Source organism: Coloeus monedula (assembly GCF_965178545.1).
Source record: "Coloeus monedula genome assembly, chromosome: 4".
Lineage (NCBI taxonomy): Eukaryota > Metazoa > Chordata > Aves > Passeriformes > Corvidae > Coloeus > Coloeus monedula.
The window spans coordinates 69,823,827-69,845,342 of record NC_138784.1 but is presented as its reverse complement, the minus strand read 5'-3'; the positions used below and the strand labels follow the sequence as shown (position 1 = coordinate 69,845,342).

At 46.9% G+C, this 21,516-nt stretch overlaps 1 protein-coding gene across 3 annotated transcripts in view; it reads right to left on the bottom strand.

Moving 5' to 3' along the window:
• Window positions 1–21,516, bottom strand: part of FRMD4A (FERM domain containing 4A) — a gene marked incomplete at both ends in the record, with an annotated part of 358,630 nt that overhangs the window by 16,624 nt on the left and 320,490 nt on the right. For all 3 annotated transcript variants that reach the window (XM_082280836.1, XM_082280835.1, XM_082280834.1), the window contains 4 exons: window positions 1,429–1,551; window positions 4,900–5,033; window positions 12,422–12,563; window positions 18,836–18,974. In XM_082280836.1, coding sequence (XP_082136962.1) covers window positions 1,429–1,551; window positions 4,900–5,033; window positions 12,422–12,563; window positions 18,836–18,974 — 538 coding nt within the window. The remainder of the gene's footprint in view (window positions 1–1,428; window positions 1,552–4,899; window positions 5,034–12,421; window positions 12,564–18,835; window positions 18,975–21,516) is intronic.

The window sequence follows — 21,516 nt, the reverse complement described above, 5'->3', positions numbered from 1 at the left end:
CTTGTCATAGTTGGTAATTTCAGTCCTGGATTTACGTGGTTGAGCGAATATTTCACCTTTTGCTTTAAATTGATTTCCCAGTGTTTGCACTTGCTGAAAAGTGCATGAAAACCATCACTAGCCTCCCTAAATGCTTTCAAACTGGCAGCCAAACACAGCTCAACATCATTCTTCGAGAACAGAAATTTATGGTTTTCAACACAGCCTTAAAATTTGACAAGCAAGAGAGAGGTAGAGAAAAGCTGAGTCAGCGTGTTTGGATTGCTGGTGCCAAAGGCAGAGTGCCTGCACTAGGGAGGAGCTGCTTTACCTTCCTGCTCTCCCCACCTAACCTTGCCACTGGAGTAAGGAGATTCCTCACCCGCTGGCCCCAAAAGCCGCCCTGTAGCAATAGGAGCTGGGGAAGCTGGAGATCAGGTTATAACTGAGCAGCCAACAGACTGCAGGGGTTTTAGGAGTAGTTCAGCTAAGACATGCTTCCCTTTGAAAAGCTTAATTAAATGTGCTAGTTCATGAATATTTGACTGCAGTGGAATTCCTCTCCCAGGCTCCATTGAGAGCAAAACTAAAGAGCTCCAGCTGTTTATTTTTTCAGCAGAAGGAAAATGCCAACAAAACGACAAACAGTTAATTCCCTGGCTGAACCAAGCCTCAAACCACACAGTCACACCAGCTTCAGTCTCTCCTCCTACAAAAATAAAAAGGAAACTCAAGACTGGAATATACACAAGTGTCTTGAGACAAATGTGCCTCCACAGACAATAGTTGTTCTGTGAATCCGGTCCCGCCTTACAGCTGCTGCAGGCCTGTTTTCACAGCCACGGTTCAGGGCACCGACCCAGCACATTGTGGGAGCAAGGAAGGGAACAAACACTCCCTGGAAAACTTAGAAAAATGTAACTCCAGCTCCCCATAGGTAGGGATTTTTTGTTTAAGGACTGGGGAGCAAAATGCTTTTATCTTGCTGTGGCAGGGCTGAGATGCTTTTCTCCCTGGTTAGAGGGGGCCTGAATTTGGATTGCTACTAGAGTGGAAAGCAAGCGGCTGTTTGCAAAAACAAGACAGGCAGAATCAGGGCTCAGATGGCTTGGGGAGCTCCTGATATGCTCCCTGCTCACACAAATCACTGCACTTTATCACCAGAGCACTTGCACTGCCATGGTCCAGTTGATCACCCAGGCTAATTCTATTACCTCCAGTAAAGCCAGGGCTGAACCTCAAGTATTTCAGCTTTACTCCGAGTTTGAAGTAAAGTCCCCAGCTCTCTCACTGCTTCCTCATTCTGACGGATATAGAAAAACCCCAAATGGGTACTGTGACCAATTACAGTAATTCAAAGCAAAAACGACCGCAGGACTGAGGGCTCCTGTGTGATGCTCAGTGGACATCTTAGAGACACAGGTCTGGAAGGGAAGGGCACAGCCTCACCTCTCCCTTAGGCAGGATTTTCTGCTCATCCAGTTTAAAGGCAGTTCCTATTCTTCTCCTTACAATCGGTGGCTCCTCCCCAGGATCCAGGGGGTATTCTCGTGGCAGCTTTCCTGTGAGCTCCTGTAAGCAGAAAATGCTATTAGTGCTCTGGGCAATCCTGCAGCAGAGCAAAGCACAACACCACTCTTGTGTGACCCTAAAATGACTGGCGTTCATTAACAACATATCCAGTTCAGCCAGCTGATAACCACACAGGAGAGCACCCAGCCCTGCAAACTCAGAACCTGACACTGAGGGTGGGGACCTTTTCTCTAACCTGTGCATGAATACAGATCTTTGTGGCCTGCCCTGGGAAGGTCTGTAAGTGGTGCCCATCCCTAGGGCATCAGGGCCTGAGGCTGAGCAGGCTGCAGCACACAAGCTTTCATCTCTGCTGCAGGGTGAGCACAAACCAAGAACTCCTATCTGCTGAGCTACTTCTGAGAGGGGTGAGCAGACCCGTGAGCCTTCCTGCAGGATGCAGGTCTGCTGAGTCAGAAAGCCGCAATGGTAACAGCCATGCAGGTTATGACCTGCACAGAAAAACATTCCCACCTGATTCATGATGTGTCTGAGAGGAATGCAGTGGAAATGGCCACTAAAAGCAGTGCCTGGTACCTCATTACCTGTCTGATAACACTTCATGTATTAGAGTGCCTTCCAAGCCCCAGTGATGTCATGGGCAGCTTTGGAGCAATTTTTAGCTGATACTCTGTCAGACTGATGGGGTTATTTGCAAAGATTTGCTCAAAATCTGAAGCAAACCCCAGAGTTTTGGAATATGTGTAACACAGGAAGCAGCAAGCACCATTACTGATGTGAATGCTGTGGGGTTTTTCCCCTGGGCTACACAATACAGGCACGCATATCTGAACTGAAGGCATTGAACTCCCTACAGAAAAAGGCAGGGGCCTGACTACCAGCACAGCCCAAACTCCTTGTACTCAAAGGTCTCCCCATGCAGGACAAAAGGCTTTTGTGTTCCTTAGCATCAGCCTTGAGAGGATCCAGCTGGCAGAGTAACCTAAATCATCTGAATCCCAAAGAACAACAGCTGACCTTAATGCGAGTGCGGGTGCACAGCCCAGTCCCTGCCTGCCCTGGCCTCTCCCCCACTCCCTAATGGGGTTTTTTCTTTCTACTCTTTTCAGGTCACTAAGAAACAAGGACCTGGCCTTTTCAAATCTTCCCTTTAAGCAATTCCCAGCAAAATGGGTTTGCAGCAGAGCTCTGTGTCGACATGCACAGCCCCCTGTTTCGAGAGGCATGGCTGCAATGTCTCAGAGTCCCATTCCGCATCGCCCCTCCAGCACTGTGGGGTTATTTCAGTTTTTCTTTCAAAATGTGTTCCTTCTACTGAGATGTGGCTCTAAGCACTGCACTGAGACAGAGATTCCTGTATCCTATCTTGAGGGTAACAGGGATATTTTCTTTATAACTCCTAGATTAATATGAAGCAGGGCAGTGGTGAAAGAGTTAATCTGCTGTAAAATCTGTAAAGATCAGAGCAGGACAAAATTAATGTCGGCTACCATGATGCCTCCACAAGCTAAAAAGTATTCAAAGGCACAATCATGAAACATAATCTAAATTAATAAGTAACTGGAGTAGTGACGGCCCAAAGTAACCTGATGCCAGCATTATGAATGGTTCTGGCCATGCTTTCTTAATTATGCCCCCACTTTTAACTCTTTTATATCTCCTGGTCTGCCACCTTCTTCCTCTGTTTTGGCCATTCCCATGCCAAAGCAGAAAGGACGAAGGGGAGCCTGAGAGGAAGCTTTCAACTACCAGCTGCTGATGGATGAGCTGTAGGGTTGCAGGACGGGGTCAGATTCCAAGTGTCCATTAATTGTCTCTCTCAAATCACCTATGGAAAGCACGAACACTTTCTTTCAGCTCTTAACGTGCTGACAGATGGGCTCTGGCCAGCCTTGCCACAGCACATTAAGGAGTTACTGCTCCTCATCCCCAGCTCCACGCCCCAGTGAGAGTTTTTGCCGGCATCCTGGTTGCTCCTGAAGTGCCTGAGGCTGCACCAAAAACAGGGCTGGAGTTAAAGGGAAGGCACTGAGCTGTGAGCTCCTGCAACTGTGGCACAGGCACATCTTTCCCTGCATCCGGTGCTGCTGCAAGGATTAATCATCGGCAGTCAGGCAGGGTCAGCTTAGGGTAGTAAATTCCTCTGGACTAAGTAGAGCCTCCAGACCTTGACTGTCAGCCCTTGAAGAGCTGTGATTTTTTCCTGTGGATGATCTCAGCTCAATGGACTTATGAGACTGGATCTAGTCCTGTGACCTTTTTCACAGCACAAGTTGTTTGCTGAAATCAACCAGGACTTCTCAGGTGGGAAGGGATTGCTCCCATGGAGTAAAGAATGGGAACAGGAGCAGCAGAGACTTCTGCTGACACTCTTTGTTGAAGAGTATTTCCCCCAACACGCTCTTTTTGGCATTAAAAACTATACAATAATTGAAACAAAGTGCAATGAGACCTGAATCAGTTACCCATTTCTCCAATTTTGTTAAAATACACATCAAATATTAAGCAAGAACTGGAAGATCTCTATACCACTGTCTGCAGCCAGCTTCCTGTTGTGTTACACATCACAATTTGTTGTTAAAATCAGATACTCAGGCCTAGTAAACATGGGATGATTGCTTAATGGCCTGAGTATGCTGCTGCTAATCTCCACACACAGCTGCAGCAGGATTGTGATTTACCCAAACATTAAACTAATCACTAAATGGCCTCCTACGTACTCCAAAATGAACTGGCAGGTGAGTGGGAAAGTTACAAGCTCCTTAGCTGTCCTGCATGTCCTGGGATGACCACAGTGTTTCCTGTTTGCAAGGTCTGCCACCACACTGGCATTTGTTCCAGCCAGAGCCAACTGGATAAAGGCAATCTCCATGGAGCAGATGGGACCTTGTGTGCTGTGTGGAAGAGCATGCTTGGAGAAGAAAAGCATGTAAAATCGGTCCTGCTCCAAGAAGAAAGTGTGCCAGCCTCTGGGTTTTTTTGCTAATGCAGTCAAAAGTATCTGAGAAGTGGTGACCAGCACATACGACAGCCTTCCTATGCCATTTAGGTAGCATAATAGTCTCATCAAAGTTAATAAGAAGCCTGCTGAATGCAACTTACTCACAATTTCAAACAGCAGACAGGCATGCTGAGCACCCTCCTAGCCCCTGGAGGGTCAGCCTCCTAGCTGACTGGGGTCCCCTTCTCTGGGGGAAAAAAGTCCTGGACATTGCAATCTGGAGTTGAAACAGCTGGATCTCCCTGAAGCCGTTGTACAATGGATTTTGGAAGAGGTGACTGTGGAAGGAATCTTATCTCCTGACCCCACCCCACCTCCAAACAACAAGGATGCTGTAACAAAGCCAGAAACAAAGTGTTACAGGTTATAAAATGTCCACTGCCTACCGCTTCCCGCAGGCACAGTTTCTTTAGCTCTTCCAAACGTTGGCGCAGTGTCTCTTCCAAAGCTTCTTGCCTGGACTTCAGTGCAGCCAGCATGTCTTTCTTGGCAGACTGAGAACTGTCTGACTCTTGGGAACCTGTCAATAAACAATGATTTCACTAGGCCAGCTGACAGCAGAATACACATCTGGAGTGCTTGTAATTTTACCAAAGCCTGGACGCAGTCCTTCCAAAAAGAAATCGGGACTATGACATGAAGCAGGTGTTACCCAGTAATGTCTGTTTACAGCAAGTCCTTAATGTTTAAGCTAAGAGTCAGAGATTGGACAGTGGAGCACATAAAGACATTTGTAATCATTATCTGGAAAAATAAAAGCAGGAAAATTGTTCATCTAAAGATCTTAGAGGAAACCTACACACAATTCCCATGAAAGTTCCCAATGGCAAACAACAGTACAGTTTACAAAGCCCTGGAGATGCATTTTTTGGAAATTAAGCCTAGGAGAAACCATTTGACAATACAGCCTACTTCTTAGAACGGCAATTATCCTAGTAGCAAACATGTAATTCAACCCACTTATTGGGCCTGTTCTCTGAAAAACTGTAATGGAACAAAATTACCTAGCAAGATTCCTGTAAAATACACCAAAAAACCCCAGTCATAGCTCCTTCTGGGGTAGTAGCTGTTTCTTGTGAAGATGTAGGTCGAGGTACTTAACTGCATGTCCAAATGGCTTGGCTCTTCAAGTGGCAATTACCAGTAACACTCACTGAAGCACGTCTGTGCATTAAATCAGACTCTGTTGCTCAGATGTCATGACAACATATGTAATTTCAGCTCTTCAGGGGAACTTCTTGATGAAGTAACCTCATCCTTTGTCTCTATGTTTCCCCCACATGCAATAAAGGATGGATATTCTCCTTATCCCTCCTTTTGCTGATGGTGTACCAATAGAAACATTTTTTTCATCAGTGACCTGTTCCCTGCCCTTTTAAGCAATGGCACAGAGAAAGCAGACCTTTATCACCTGCAGCAGTCAGATACGACAGGATGCTACATGGAATTTTCTGTGCACCTGCCATCAGATGGGGGTTAGAGTGGGCTCCTAGATATGTTTAGAGCTTGGCTTCCAAGTGTTCAGTGAAAACACTCAGTCCAAGGAGGTTGAAAAAGCTGTTATTTCACAGAGCTTTGGAAGGAACCTGGGAACAATTCTTTATTTTGGCAGCAAAACAGTGAAATTTGTGCTTTCAGCTTCATCTTTCATTGCTACTATTCCAGCAGACCATTAAAGCTAAACTGAAAGAGGATTGAGGCAAAAATTACCACAAAACAGTTCTGCATTGGCCCAGGGGGAGCAGAGAATCTCACAGATCTTTTCCGCCACTATTTTCTGCAGTTTTCATAGAGGAAGACAGCTGGCTTTTATTTTATTCAAAGAAACACCACTCTGCTTCCTTACACCTTTTACTGGGCTGTCCTGAAGTGGGGGTGGTGGAAGAGATCTCTCTAAAGGTCAGCCAGGTTGAGCATTACCAGACAAAGGAGGAGAACCTTACGGTAAGATGCTTGTTTAATTGCTGTAGTCATCCTCATTTCATTTGTGTTTGCCCTCATAAAGCAACAAAACTCAACTCTGCAGACACGTCTGTGCTGGAAGAACTTGATAGGACCTTCTAGAGGAGCCCTGTATTTGCACTGGCAGGGAAACTCCTCTCCAGCACTTAGTAATTCTTAACAGTAACCCAGGTGAGCAGTTACTAGCAAAACTGAACTGCTGAACTTTTTCATGGACTTGTCAACAAGCTGCCGAGTAAAAAGTTGCTCATGATTCCAGCAGATGTTTTGAACCTTTTTTTTTTTTCTTTTATGTCAACTTTAATGGCCTGTGTTTTCCTTTCAACTGCTCTTCCCCTTTCCTTCCTCTGTCTGCTCCATAATTCCACACCAGCTTCAGATTTATTTTTAAAAGCTATTCCTTTTTGCTGTGTGGGTTGCCACAGCAGCTACACAGAAACATTTAAAAGCATATGAACAGCCTGGCCAGACACCTGCGCTGGTTTGGGGTATGCCCACAAGAAGGAAACAAAAAGCTTCTGGCTGAGCTGGTACGGACCCAAATCAAGCACAGACAGTTTACAGCATCTGCTCCAGCTGTGCTTTCCCTGTGTGAGAACCACGCTGGTCTCAACCCTGATGCCATTGGTGCACATTTTCTCCACTGACTGCACATTTTGCCATCTTTTTCACTGCTCCCAAAAAAGCAAAGGAACTGGAGGGGACCTGGAAGTGTGCTGTTACATTCTGAGTGAACAATGGGATTACTGCTGAAACCAAAGTCATCCACTCACTGGCACTAATGTTTGTTTTAAAATTTTTATTTAAAAGCTGAATTATTTTGGAGTGTATTATTAGATATGTATTGGCTGGATTCACTGATTGTTCTCATGGGTGAAAAGCAAATGGAAACTTGATCAGTCAAGAGAACCACACCTGTATGAGATGACTGTAAATGAGCAGAGAACAGTGCTTTGTATTGCTGGGTGCCTATGGCTTCCATTAGAGGCTTTTTATTTATAAATATGTATCAATCCTGCCTTGAATAAGGCTGTGATCACAGATCCACTTCTAAACCCAGTGGCAACTGACCCAAAAATGTCAGGACAAATCAAAATACCATAAAAACAACCAAAAAATAAAGGCCAGCACAAACCAAACCAATCAAGCAGATACTACCTTAAATCAGCCTTATTAGATATGGTCACTGAGTTATGGCTGCCCAGTGCCTTCCAAAGGGGATCATCAACAGAGAAACATCAGTCCTGAGAGATCAGCCCTAACACAAGAAGCTCCTGCTGCAACAGAAATAGGAGGCTTTCTCAGGTGTTTATGGGTTAATTCCTAATGCAGTAAATGGGATAGATGTTGCTGAAATATATAATTTTCCTATATGGCATTTGAACCTTTTTGTGGAAATTATTTTTCAGCCTCCTTTCCATTTGCAGTGTAAGGATTTACCAAACTCTTCATTTTAACACACACTTCTGCAGAACAATTTGATGTTCCTAAAAGAAAAAGGGTTGTGAAAGCACACCAGGTAGCAGGCACAGGACCTTCTCTCTCGTGAGCACCAGGAACCTCCTGAACTGGGGGCTGTTTTTATGTGTATGTGCCCTTTCTTCCTTAGCACACAGGATGCGGCACAGGTCTTGGTGACCTAAATGTCTGCTTATTACCCTACTAATTTGTGGAAACAGTACTCTTCTGACACTCACATGGCCTCTCTGGGTGATTTCTTCATCCACTGACATTTGGGAGAACATGAGTTGAGAAACACAGAGAGAACATGGTCCTCCCTGCCCAACTCACTTCTCCAGCAGAATTCATGGCTGAATTTCACCAATGCTAACAGGCTGTGTTCTGCTCACTTCTATACTGGTGAGGTCAGGACAGTCTTGGTGATGTTGATGGGGACATGTAGCACATGGGCCATACCCATGAAGGGTCTGGTCAAGTGTTATGCAGGTAGAGGTCTGCTGGGGTCCAAGATAAGCTTTGCTTTAAAGCCTGCCAAAGGGATGAGACCAGATAGCACTTCAGAGAGAAAAGCCCTGTAAGTGACTCATTGTTTGTCCCTATTTCCTCCATCTATTGTAGTAGAGGAGAGTCAGCTTGGAAAATGAGAAGGATGAAAACAAGCAGGGAGGACAGATAGGATGCTGAAGAGCAGAGGGAGCCAAGTCTTGGTGACACCACCTGAGAGAGAAGATGCAACAAGGTGGCTGAGCAGCAGCAGCAAGGCAAAAGCATCCAGGCATCTCTCCTCTTTCTCATTCCCCAAGTCTCCTGCTCCAGGAAAAACACATCTAAATATGGCAAACCCTTCACGCTACATCCGGCTGCTGGCTCCAGCTCACTGGCATTTGGCTGAGGTCTCTGTGGAAGGCTGTCCCCCAGGCGGGGAGGGAAGTTTCCCCCACCCTCTCTCTGTGCCAGAGCACGGGCTGAGTGACCGCGCCAGGATGTCAGCGCACAACAACCCCAGACAGCCCCTATCTCTGGTCCCTGCCCGACATATGGGATTTCCTCCGCGGCGCGCGGGAGCTCAGCTGGAGCTGCTCCACACAGGATGCGCTCAGATATCCTGTGGGCGACTCGTCTTTGCCAGCCCCTGTGCTCACGGGCCATGCGGGTGCTGTTTATCCGCTCCAACGCCCGCCGGGGCGGTCCAGCTGGGACACGGCCCCGCCAGATGCAGCGGCAGGCCCTGGGAACCAGCTGGCTGGACTCTGTTGTGGCGTTTTCAAACGTAAACAGGCCCCTGCACAGGAAACCTCCTGTTGCAGAAGGAATGGGGCGCAGGGGCTGGAGGCTCCTTGAATGCGCCTGCAGAGCTAGAGCAGAGATGCTCCTCTGGGGTGTCTCCTTGGCCCACAGAGATGAAGAAGGTGGTCTGGGGTTCAGACCAACAATAACCCAGTGATTACAGGGCTCCTCACTAGCTCGGAGACCTGCAGAGCTCTTACGACACAGACTCTAAAGGAAAAATCCACCTTAGACCTAACTTGCTTTTGTTCTGCTGGCTTTGATTTGGTTCCTGCCTGTGTGAAAGCAGAACTTTCATTCATGGACAACTCTTACCCCAGATGTCCAGGGATGGCCCACACATCCTGAGCAGAAGATCCCTGAGCTAAATCACAGCTGCCCACTGTCCTAGGGAGGCCCCTTTAGATCCAAAAGGATGACAAATGTTAAGAGTCAGCTTGTCAGAAATGGACTTGGGCATCAGAATTACAAATCTGCAGTGGACAGACTGAGATCAAGAGCGTGGGAAAAATGAAGGACCTGAAGCTTTGGTCTTGAATTGCTGTGATCATGAGGAAGCCACTTCCCTGTGTAAGACTCCATCTCCCCTCTGCTGTCTCTTGAGACTGTAAGTGGTATGGGGCAGCGACTGCCTCATACTGCACAGCAGGATCTTCTCCAGACAGTGTGACAGCTGGAAGCAACAACAGACTTTTCCTTGCAGACTTGCTGCAAGCCCAGGGGAGACATGCCAGTTTTGGCATGCTCCTCAGTGCTGACAGCCCCTCCAGTGAGGAGGAGTGAGATGGAGGGAAGAAATGACTACAAATAATTTTCAGGAAAAAAAATGACTGAGAATAGTAGGGAAGTGGGGGGAAAACAGAGATTCAGTCCTGACCTTGTGATTTCGAGTCACTTGAGATATTTATAGCCTGGAAGTCTACTGTGGCCACTTAATCATTTGCACTTATTCTCTCCAGTGTGCAGGCTGTACTGCGATAGCCCATCATTGTTGTGGCTGTGTGCCGATAATCTTTGGCACAATGGGAGGAAACAGAAAGCCTGGGACAGAGCCAGTGACTGGGACAGGCAATGAATGCCCCCTCCCATCCAGTGGGACAGGGATGGGCCACCTCCACCAGCCAGGCTTGAGGCAAGGGGCTCTTGGAGCAGAGAGGTCTGAGTGACTGTGTGGAAGCAATCCAGGGTTTCCAATTCCCTCATACCTGAACTCTGCCAGACATCTCTCAATACTTCCTTGTAGCTGCTGGAACACACACAACAGCAGCAACCCCTTCAGCTTTCCTCACCATTTTTGTGAGAGCCCTGTCCTCAGAGCTGGCAGGATGTAACAGGCAGCTCTGAAGAAAGGAACACAGAGGGAGCCGTGCTTGCCTGACCCACCAGCAGCACCTTGATACAGAGGTTCACAGAGCCCTATCAAGGCACCCAGGTAGGCAGATCCACCTACCCAGGACTGAAGAAATTACTCACCTGGTCAATGAACTCCGGGTGGGTCTAGTCACTAGTGCAATTCTGATGAGTGTACAAATCCTGTGCTCAGCCAGAAAGGTGCAGGGAGCACAAATGTACAGAAATAAAAGCACGGGCAGCTCCCAGTTTGGAATTTCCATCCACTTAACCCTGATAGATGTTGGCCCCACAGCAGCTTTTCTGGGCCTGATTTCCTGCTGGCTTTCACCTGGCTACTGCTCTCTCTAGGTGTAAGAGCAGAAGCAGACACCACTGTTTTTTCTCCAGGAACACAAAAAGTCCATGTATTAACATGGAAACAGGATTATTACCAAGTAGCTCTCACAAACTTGGGAATAGTGCCCAGGAGGCTGAGATCTTGGAAAGACCTTAAGAACTTTCTTGGGGTACTTAACGTTATTTACTTTCCAGCAGGAGAGCTGGAAAAAATGCCAAACAAACAAAGAGTTCCAACAACCCGACACCAATCTGGGAGCTGCTGAGCTACTGCAACTCCCTAAGCGATGGGAGGCACAGACAGTGGATTGTATACTTTGTCGGGAAGGCCTCAGGAACAGAAAGGCAACTCTGTTTGCAGGCAAGGCAAGGAACTGCACAGCAAGCAGCTCTGAAAGCACTGCACATTTTAACCCCTTGCTGAACACTTACCAAGCAGGAAAGTGTGCCTTTTAAGAGACATGAAGGATACAGTGATGCAAAGCTAATCTACTACATCAGTGTGGGTTCAGTTTTAAAGCATTTGCATTCCTACACAGGCTCTTCCCTTGTGCAAGTATAAGAAAGTTATTCTGTGCTGTTGCACATCTCAACACATTTGGTTTTGATAACTTGATACAACGCTTAACAGAAGGTATTTAATTGTCTGAAACTGTTAATTACAGTGATACCAGCAACACTGCCCTCCTGAATAGCTCACCTAAGCAGCTTCAAGCTCTTTGCTAAATATCAACCCCTGCTTTATGCCTGCAGTGACATTTATCCCTGTTTTGCACACAGCTTGCCTGGTTCAGACTGACAGAAGAGTATCAAAGAGTCACAGACAACCTCCTGAACCCCCTTCTCCAGTCCTTCTCTCCTCATGCTCTAGCTCTCCTCTGCATTACCTTCCCTTGGGTTTCTCTCACAGATTACATCTTCACACAGGAAAATGCTCAAAGCCACAACAAGAAACCTCCTGGACCCTGGCACTAGTTTGGTAGAGTGCTAGGGAATAGTTCTATTGAGCCTGGGACAGCAGCCAAATTCCAGCAACACAGAGGCAAAGCAGATGTGCACTCTGTGAAGAAGACACCCTATCTCAACAATGCTGAGGAACATCACCAGTTCCCAGCCTCAGTTTTACTTGTGAGCTGCACTGGCTGGCTGCTTCCCCAGTGCTGGCTGGGGACTCCTTCACAAACCCATCTGCCTCAGGATGCTGGATACCAAGGGATGGTTAGGGTAGAAATTGTGAAGAGAGACCAGGTTTCAGTTGGAAATTGAGAGGTTGGAGATGACATCCTGGAGTCAAGGAGGAAATGAGTGGTAGTAAAGAGGGAGGGGGAGGCTGCTGCCTGTGCTTTTTGTGGAACAATGTGATGAGAGATGGACTGCCACCTGGACAGACAGAAAGTCTAAAGGGAAGTGACTTTCATTTCTGCAGTGCAGCTTCTGGCTGCTCCCCATCATACCATGGCCATGGCCCTTCCCACCATATTCTTTCCAGTTACAGGACAAAGAACCTACCTGATGACAGAAGACTCCCGCTGCTTCCGCTGATAATTTTGCCTTTACTCCCCATGTTGGCCAGCTTTGAGGTCTTGAGGGTTCCAGTTTCGGTCAGGTCAATCGCAATCTCACTCAGGCTTCTTGCAGCATGAATCTTGGACTGGAGGTGGACACAGGAGTTAGTAATGATCTAACTTCTATTTGCTCTTGAAAGCTCACAGAAGAAAAAAGACCTTTCGCTGTGACAGGAAACAGGCCTCCACAGCAAACTTGGATTATTTTACAAGAATAGAAGCAATCTGGCACAGTATTCACTGCTGTACTTTTTACATTCTTAAGTGGGTACAATTCTGGCATCGCTTCCTGTTGTTTGGGTTTTTCTCTGCTTTGCCATGCACATTTTTCTCTCTTAAACAAAGGATGTATGGAGCCACTGTTTTACCACATACAATAAGAAACCTTCAGAAATGCCATCATAATAACCTGCTGAAAAGCTCAAAGGCTAAAGACCATCTCTAGCATCTAAAGGAAGCCAGAAGCGGCCTTCACAAATCAGCAATAAGCTTTGGAACAAGACAGTGAGGACATGGCTTAAATGGGCTGTCATGAGAAGTTGGAAGAAAATCCTGACTGGAAAACACATTCAGGTTATTGTCCAGACTAACAAGCTGCATGAAGTGCCCCTACTGTGAGGGACCTCTTCAAAGCATTAACATTACTCCAGTAAGAAACAACAGCCAGCCCAGCTCAGTAACTGGTCACACTAGGGCATGGCCATTGTTCAGCACCAAATATCAACAAGATTGTTGCAATTTGTAATTACAAGAAAGTAAATAATGCATAGTACGTAAACCTAGAAAATAGAATAGAATATTTCAGCTGGAATGGACCTCCAACAGTCATCTCAGCCCATTGCTCAAATCTTACAAGCCCTGTGCTTCTGAGCTTCAATTAAATTGTCCTTGCAGGGCCACTGACCTGCAAATTTGATTTCCCAGAACATGGAAAGTTGTTGTCACATTTTGCCAAGACTCTCCAACTGCAAGAAGAGTTTTATCCAAAAAAAGGGGCAAAGCCCCAGTTAAAGATCACCTAAGCATTCACCTCTGCACCTTCTCAAGGCCAGAAGAGGCTCAGCCCTGGCCATACAGCTCAGAGGATGGGCACATCATTACTGTGCTAACAAATCAAAGCTGACTGATGTCCACATACCAGGGTGTGATCTGTTCCCGCTGGAAATAACATGAAACAGGACAACAAGGAACACTTGTCATGATGGGATTTTCAGTGTTACTTCATATCCTCAGGAAAAAGTAACCATTCCAACAAGAACTAAGGCTGAATTGATGGCTGAGTACGCACCACTGAGCTTCTTAGCTCTGTTACTGATATGCTGTGGGGCTTTGGGTAAGATGCTTAAGGTTAAGTTCTTAGTGATCCCCACCTCTGTTTGCATATCAGTGAAATAATAAGGGAAGGAAAATGTCTCCCTGTAGCACACTGTATTTTTAAGATTAATTTAAGACTGCAAATGAAGAAAGTACTAGGAAAGCCTTACACTGAAAACACCCTCAGAAGTATTATCATAATTTAATATTCTTGGGTATTTATAGGCTCCACTGTTACCATTCGAGGTACCCAAATACCTCACAGGCTTATTTCCATAACAATGCCAATAACAGGGCGTGTGGTCTCGTTTGAGTGCAGAGGCTGAACTACCTAACAAGATATCGGAGCAGATCAGTCAACCAGTACTAGCCCTCTTCAACTAATGCTGAAACCAGTTAGACATGTCTCATTTCCAGCAGTTCCTCCCTAAAATCAGCCCCAGGAGAAGGACAGCACTCTTTAGCTTCTTGGATCAGATGTTTCTGGTCAGAAACAAGGCCTGTGAAACATATCCAAGTATCTCTGTATGAAAGGAGGGCTTCAGTGAATCTTTTTCCACAGGGTCCCTCGTGGAGCGCTCAGGCGGCGCTGCCAGCACCCACGCGTGCACACGATCTCACCTTCACAGGTGGTCACGAACAGCCGCTCACACCCACAGTCTGTGCACGAACCGGAGACACAGAGGTGAGAGGGGTTCTCTGCCTGCACTGCCGAGGCGCTTAATGGAACCAACACACCCGAAGGGAGCAGGGACAAAGAACCAAGAACAGAACCCACTCGTGGTTTTATCCTGAGAGCTCCCAAAGGCGGGCAGAGCATCCAAAACCAATGGTCTGAGGGCTCGGGGGCAGGGCAAGGTTGAGAGACATAACAGGGGCCAATGGGAAAAGGGATGGGAGGGGGGAGAGGGCCAGTGACCAGTGGAATCTCGGTAAAGGGAGAACTTTCTAGCACAGTGGTTTAGGGAGAGACCATTTTGAAAGCAACAGAGGGGGGTGTAAAGTGGACTTTGCCATCACAACAGCTCTGGAAGGATAGTTCCAGGTGAGGAGGAAAATCACTGCTTTTATCTAATGAGATTTCCTTCTACTGAAATCTTGGTTAGCCTAAGCATGAACTGCTTTCTTGCTGCAATGCCAGACCTTTGGAGGTAACAAGCCTTGCAACTGCCTTTGTTCTGCAGATAAATCCCCTGCAGTTGTATATATGCTGTATATGTACATACATAGATGTAGGGTTATGTGTACCTTGTATAACTCCGGAAACAGCTATATTGATCAAATCCAGTGTCTGCCTGACCCAACACACTGAGTCCTGGCACTGCATGCCCCAGAAAGGCACAAACCCCAAGTCTGCACAGACAGGTCCTCCTGCTCCATGAGGTTTTCCTGTTTTTGTAGGATAGTTACAGCAAGAAGCCCTGCAGTTTATTTCCACTCATGTTCAGAATACAAATTAGGGCACACTGTGGCTCTACCTGTCTGGTTGGGCTCTACCTGTTTGGTTGGGCACCAACCAAAGTGCTGAGTGAAGGCAATGTGGCTGCTGGGTGCTGTTGTGGTCCTGGCCAAGCCAGCAGTGGCTGGAAGTGTGCCCTACACAGGGCAAATGAAAAGATGATATAAGACCAAAGCCTGGCATCCCTGAAGCCAGGAGAGAGGAAGAACAAACCAGCAGACAGGATTAGCAGGACAGAGTGAGCTTCGTCCACAGAGGGTACAATTCAAACCTGCTGAAGACATAGGAGAAGGTTTTAGATCTGATCACAGTTGTGCTAATGGTGCCCTGCACTGCACAGTGTGGATGAAACATTTCCTGGAAGGAATGGGGTTAATTTTCTTTGCTGCTCAGTCCCTGCTGCCTCTGCTGCCTACAGCAGTGCCAGTCAGCGTCAGGTGGTCTCGTGCATTGGACAGGCTCTCAGCAGCAGCAGGAATCAGACCAACAGCTTATTTCACACAGGCCACTGAGCAGCAGCCAGCGCGAGGCCGGTGCAGGCTGTGTGCTGCAGTGCAGCACTGCAAAGCTGGGTTACACCCCATTAGCGCTCCCCCGAGCCCCGCAGTCCCTCCAGGCTCAGAAACTTTAAAGCACTTAGTGCAGACCTGCCAAGTCTCATTTAGATGGAGGAAGACTGGCTCATTCATGAGTCATTTCAAAGCATGGGGCCAAACTGATCTCCAGTGCTGTTCTGACAGGGTCAGAGGGTGAAGAAAAATCCATAAGTGAAATGAGGAAGAAGATGGACACTAGGGATGAATTTATCCCTCTTGCTGCAGTGATGGGGCTTTGCTGGAGGTGATTCCTTGAAACCCTTGGCCTATTTTCTACCAGTTCATTCAGCCAAAAAGCCTTGCACTTGGAGGAACACGCTGTTGAAAATTCCCACAAAATGGGATTTCTCAAGGTTTCTAGGCCAAACGTTTGATTGACTCAGTGCAGTCACCAGAGCAAAGACATGCCTTGAAGTCCTGCTGCATCTGTCTCCAGAAAAAAATAGGGGAAGCTGACAGGAGTTGTGCACGCTGACAAGCTCACTTGGGAAGCTGGGGATCTTTTCAGTCTCCACGTTACGCTTCAATTGCAGGGAGAGAGAGACAGATCAGTGGGGAGTGAGACGCTGGGAACCCGGAGAGCTGGCAGGAGCTCAGCATGGAGTGAGGCTGCAGAAATGTCGGGGACCTCACTTGCAAAAGTGTCAGAATCCAGGCAAAGCGGATTTTATTTCTTTTAAAAATAAAATGAAGGGTTTTCTTTCCAGTGGAGCTGTTGGTCCAGCTCCAACTGGTGCCCAGTTATGTGAGGAGAACAGAGTTCAAGCTTTCTTTATCATTATGTCACATCTCCTGCCATCTAATCTACATCACTGGAGCAAATGCTCAGCTGCAGTGAGCTCCAGCAGGCTTTTTCCTCTAAGTTTGTTTTTTATTTTTCTTTCTTTTGTCAAAATGATATGAAATGCCAAGTTTAGACATGAAAGGAAGGAATATCTAATTTTTCTTTGAAGTTGAGGATTCAATTGAAGTGGGGCCTGAGATTTAAGGGGCTGCAAACCCATGCGACCTGAAACTCAATAAATGTTTATCTAGGCCCCTGAGAGCTGAACCGAAGACATTTCACATCACCCCTCTCTGGGATATGATTTACTGGTTTTCCAAAGTGAAGCTCATATGAGCACAGTGTCCTTGAAGTGACCAGCAGGATGAACTGAACAGATCAATTAAAATTGATGGATCTATCAATATTGACAGTGTCAATACGTCAAAGATGAGGACAACAGACGAAGATACCAGTTCCCTTAAGAGAAAGGGACAAAAATATTTGTACGCCTTAACTTCAAAGCCTCAGCATGACCACTGGGATTATTGTGACAAAGCATGCTGACATGGTCACAGATGTGACAGGTTGACAAACGAGGGCTGGTGGGTGGTGCTGCCTGTAGGAGTGTGAGAGAGGGGAGATCAGATTGAAACACAATCTGCCAACAACAAAAGGAGTCACTGAAGGGAAGTCCTGAGTGTTTCTGAGACCTGGTTTCTTACCAAAGAAATAGGAGGAGGAGGAGGGCATCTCCTTTTGTTTGTTGGTTGCTTGTGACCTAAATACCTTACAGCTAGATCAGCAAATCCATCTGGCTAAAAGTAAAGAAAAATAAACTTCTGTTTCATTGAAATCTATCTCTGAGTTGACAGAGAGGACTGTGCACTGCCCTGAAAGTCCTGAGCAGAGCAGGGGGAGAGGAAGGCATCCCTTGGTATCAGTGAATATGCGATTTTGTCCATATTTACAGCTGGCACTTAGGCAGGGTTGGGAAGTTGGCTACATCCTAAATTCAATACAGCTTACAGCAATTAAGGTGAAATTGCATTAGATGAGACATGGCCAAAGTGGGTGCAACCATGCCCAAGGCATCCAAAAGTCCACCCACTCTACAATAGTCACAGAGCTCATGATGGGGAAAGCAATATCAGAAGGGCTTAAAACGAGTGGGACTAACAGCCCACTCACGGCCCTCCACATAATCCCAGAAAGCCAACTTGATTCATTTGACTGGCAGAAAAAATAATGCAATAAAGAAAAGCAGGAAAAAGAAATATTTTTCTGCCAGTTTAGTGGGCTGAACTGACTCATGAAGGGACCTGATAGGGCCAGGGCCTGGGCAAGGAAGGGAGCAGCCTCGGCCTGAAAATGCAGGCAGTGCTTTCAAAAATAGCAAGATATTAAGATTGTTTCAGGCATTTGGAGGATCATCACCTGCACGTTCTGCCATTTTACCAGAGATGAGGGCCAATGCAGGTACCCACTCAATACAGGCTCTGTCTTCTCTGTGAAGCTTTACTCCAGTGTGCTCGTATGGAGAGGGAAGTCTGCATGAGAAGTCTTTTCTCTGTATCAAAGTAATCTCTAAGTGATCAAAGCGATCTCCTGCTGCTCTGGGTATGCCTAAAATTACTGATGAAAGGAATTAAGAGGGAGAGCACACACTCCTCTGGTTTCAAGGTGGTTTCTTTTGTGTATTGCGTGGCCCTTTGTGCAATACCAGATTGTGATCGTTCCTTGTATGGCCAGGCTGTCAAACCTCCTGCCCCCCTCCTAAAATAATATCCCTACCCCTCATTTCTAGGGAAATACAACAGTAAAAAGCAAGGAACAGCAAGAAGAATCCAAAACCAGTTGTAGATTGTAAAGCTACTTTGAACTCAGTTATTGGGAAACTGCCCTAACTTTATGACAGAGTTCAAGACGTGGAAACCATCCAGACAGGGATGTGACCCTATCTGCTTGCTAACTTTGGCTCCTTCAATTTGGCCACAGTTCCAGACAACCTTTTCCTCAATCCTTACTCCCATAGGCATGAATTCAATATAAATTTTCTCAATCAGGTCAAGATTAGCCAATATCTTGAGTCGATCTGCCTTTTTTTTTTTTGATCTTGAGTAGAAAGGGAGGGCAGGAAAGAAGCCACCACCTGGACTTGGCCTGGCTGGGATAGTGAGGAGTGAGAAGGACTCACCCACTACAATGTGCACTTCCCATGCTCACCTTGCTTTGCTTCCTGTCCAGGTAGAACTGATGTTGACTAATGGCCATAGCCCAGATAGACTTTATTAGTGCTGGACAGGCGTACCACGTATGCACAGCGATGCCACTATGCCCAAAAGTCCTCCTGGTCACAGATGCCCTGGAGAGGAGAAAAAAATGAACTGGGGTTACACAAAGGTTTCACCAGATTGCCTTCTGTGGCAGAACCTGTCACAGATCTCATAGTAAAAGCTGCTGTCTTTACTTTGTAAACCCTTGTGCTAATGGGAAAAAATGCTTAGAAACCAGGAATAAGTATCTAATCAAGCCATAGGAGCATTTACTTTAAATATCTCCTCAGGATAGCAAGCTCCAGAGGACTAACGGTAAAGATCATCCAGTTTGTCCAGCTCAGACTGTATCTCTGGGTTTGTCTGAGCTGGTGTTGACTTGCTGCATATCCCAATGGAGTCACCAAGGTCAAAGCCTGCATGAATCCTCTGTGTCTCATCACATGCAGAGACATCTGAGGCTAAGTCCTCACACCCTCCACTACCTCTGGCTTTGGACAGTGGCTCTCAAATATTAGGACCCAGGTAACAACTGAAGATCCACAGGATCAGTGGCTACTTTAGGAAATGTGAGCGAAACTCTTCAGGAACCTTGATTTGCCCACTTACAAACAGATGTAGCAGGATTTGCCACATGGTATGGAAGCAGGGAGTTGTGAGGCTCAGAGGGGGCTGCCTACTGCCCTGGAGAGAAGAATGGACTCAGTGATTAGCTGAGTAGATTTATAAACAGGAAAAATAAGAGCTAAATATTTCTTCTCTGGGACTCCCAATTGTTCTCAAACATTAGCAAAAAAACACAGGCTAGGTTTCCCCATGCTTTCACAGCTGTACAGACCTGCTTGATTATTCCTCCCCATCCCTCAAAAGCAACCCCACCAGAGCAGCAGAGCCCCTGACACCAGCACAGCACACATCCAGGCTCTCAGCATCCTGGTCTGTGGAACTCTTCCCACTGCAGGGGTGGAGCTCTGGCTGGAATAAACCACACCACTGACCTACAGAGCCCCAAATAAATGAGGGCCTCCTCTCCAGTCTGTTAAGATGAGTAGGATTATGAAATGATGTGACATGAGTACAGAGGCTTGCTCAGAAACATGACACTTTTGGGGACATGGATGGTGAAGAGGGACCAGTGCAAGAGACAGCCTGGGGAGCAGGGGTGCTGAAGAGGGCCTGCCACAGTCCACAGTCAGCAGGGACTCTGAGCCATGCAGGTGTGGAGGTGACACTGCAGGACAGCCCAGGAGCTCTGCGGTACTATGCAAGGGAGAGTCAACTCTTTTACCAGCACGCACAAGTCCTCAAGCCTGCTAAGGTTCCCCACCTGTCCATGCACTGGCCACCTCTCTTCTGGTGCTTGTAGGCTAGTGCCTTGTCCAAAGCTGGAGGTGAACATGGAGGGGTGAACAGCTGAAGAAAGTTGTGATGGAGCCAAGAATGTAAGAAAACCAAAACTCTGCAGCAAAATGAGAACTGCTGGCAACATTCAGTCTGGGAGAGGGCTGACAGCCATTGCATCAGGGCCTTTTCAGTGCTTCAAAATGTGTTAAAGTCAAATTATGGAGCTACAAATCAGAGCGAAATTTCTGAGAAAACCGCTGTGGCCAAAGCAAACAAGCTCTGAGACAACTGGGATCTCATGTTTCAGTGTTACCCTGTGCCGAGTCCTTTCCTTGTGAATGGTGCTAGAGATCTTGTCCCATTAGGAGTATTGCTCTTGTGAGAAAAGCCTCCGTGGATGCAACAGGACAGCGGCTGATGGTGCTGGGCTGCCTCATTCCTGTCACTGGACAGGGAATGAAGGCTGTGCTGGGAGGTGTTCTTAAAGTTGAGACTGGAGAGTAGATCCAACTCTGGATGCTTTATGTTGGTCTAAGGACACAAACCACTGCAGCACATTGGCACGTAAGGCTCTAAGGCATTTAGGCACTCAAACATGGGCTGAGGCCTTAATTCTAGTGTCATCATATTCAGTTCAAATGCAGTTACTCCTGAATTCTTAGAAACATACTCTGCAAACCATTCATCTTCTTACTCTAAAAGCAGTGATTTCTATTTTTTTTTTTTTTTTTGGAACCTGTACATGTTTCTCCATCAGAACAGCAGACTCCATTAGAACGTCTGCAGACTTTGCTGGTCAGAGCTGTGGATTTGCTTTTCACAGCTGTGTTTGAAGACCTGAGAGAGATGGCCCATGGGTGTTTTTTCCATGGCTTCCCTCCATGCATGCTACATGTGCTATGGAATTAACCCTGTTGATAGCCCCTAAAATGTATCATTTTCCTCCTTTATGGGATAAGTAAGTGCAATGAAAGGAGGTTAAATGGCTTGTTGGGGACAGGAAGCCATGGGCAGAGGCAGGGCTTAAAAACATACATTGTGCTGCCCAGCCCTGGCCACAACCACAGAGCTGCGCTTGCTCTCCTGACTGTGGCTTCGCTGACTCAGGCTCTGGTTTGGCTACGAGGAGAGGAATGTGGAGAGAGCACTGCATTGGCTACTCCTCCGCCTCCGCAAGCTGAACAACTCCTTGCAGGAGTCCATCCCACTTGGCTGGGAGACTACAACCCGAGCTGTCTTCCCACCACGCCACTGCAACGTGCTGTGCTGCATTACAGCCTGAGTACC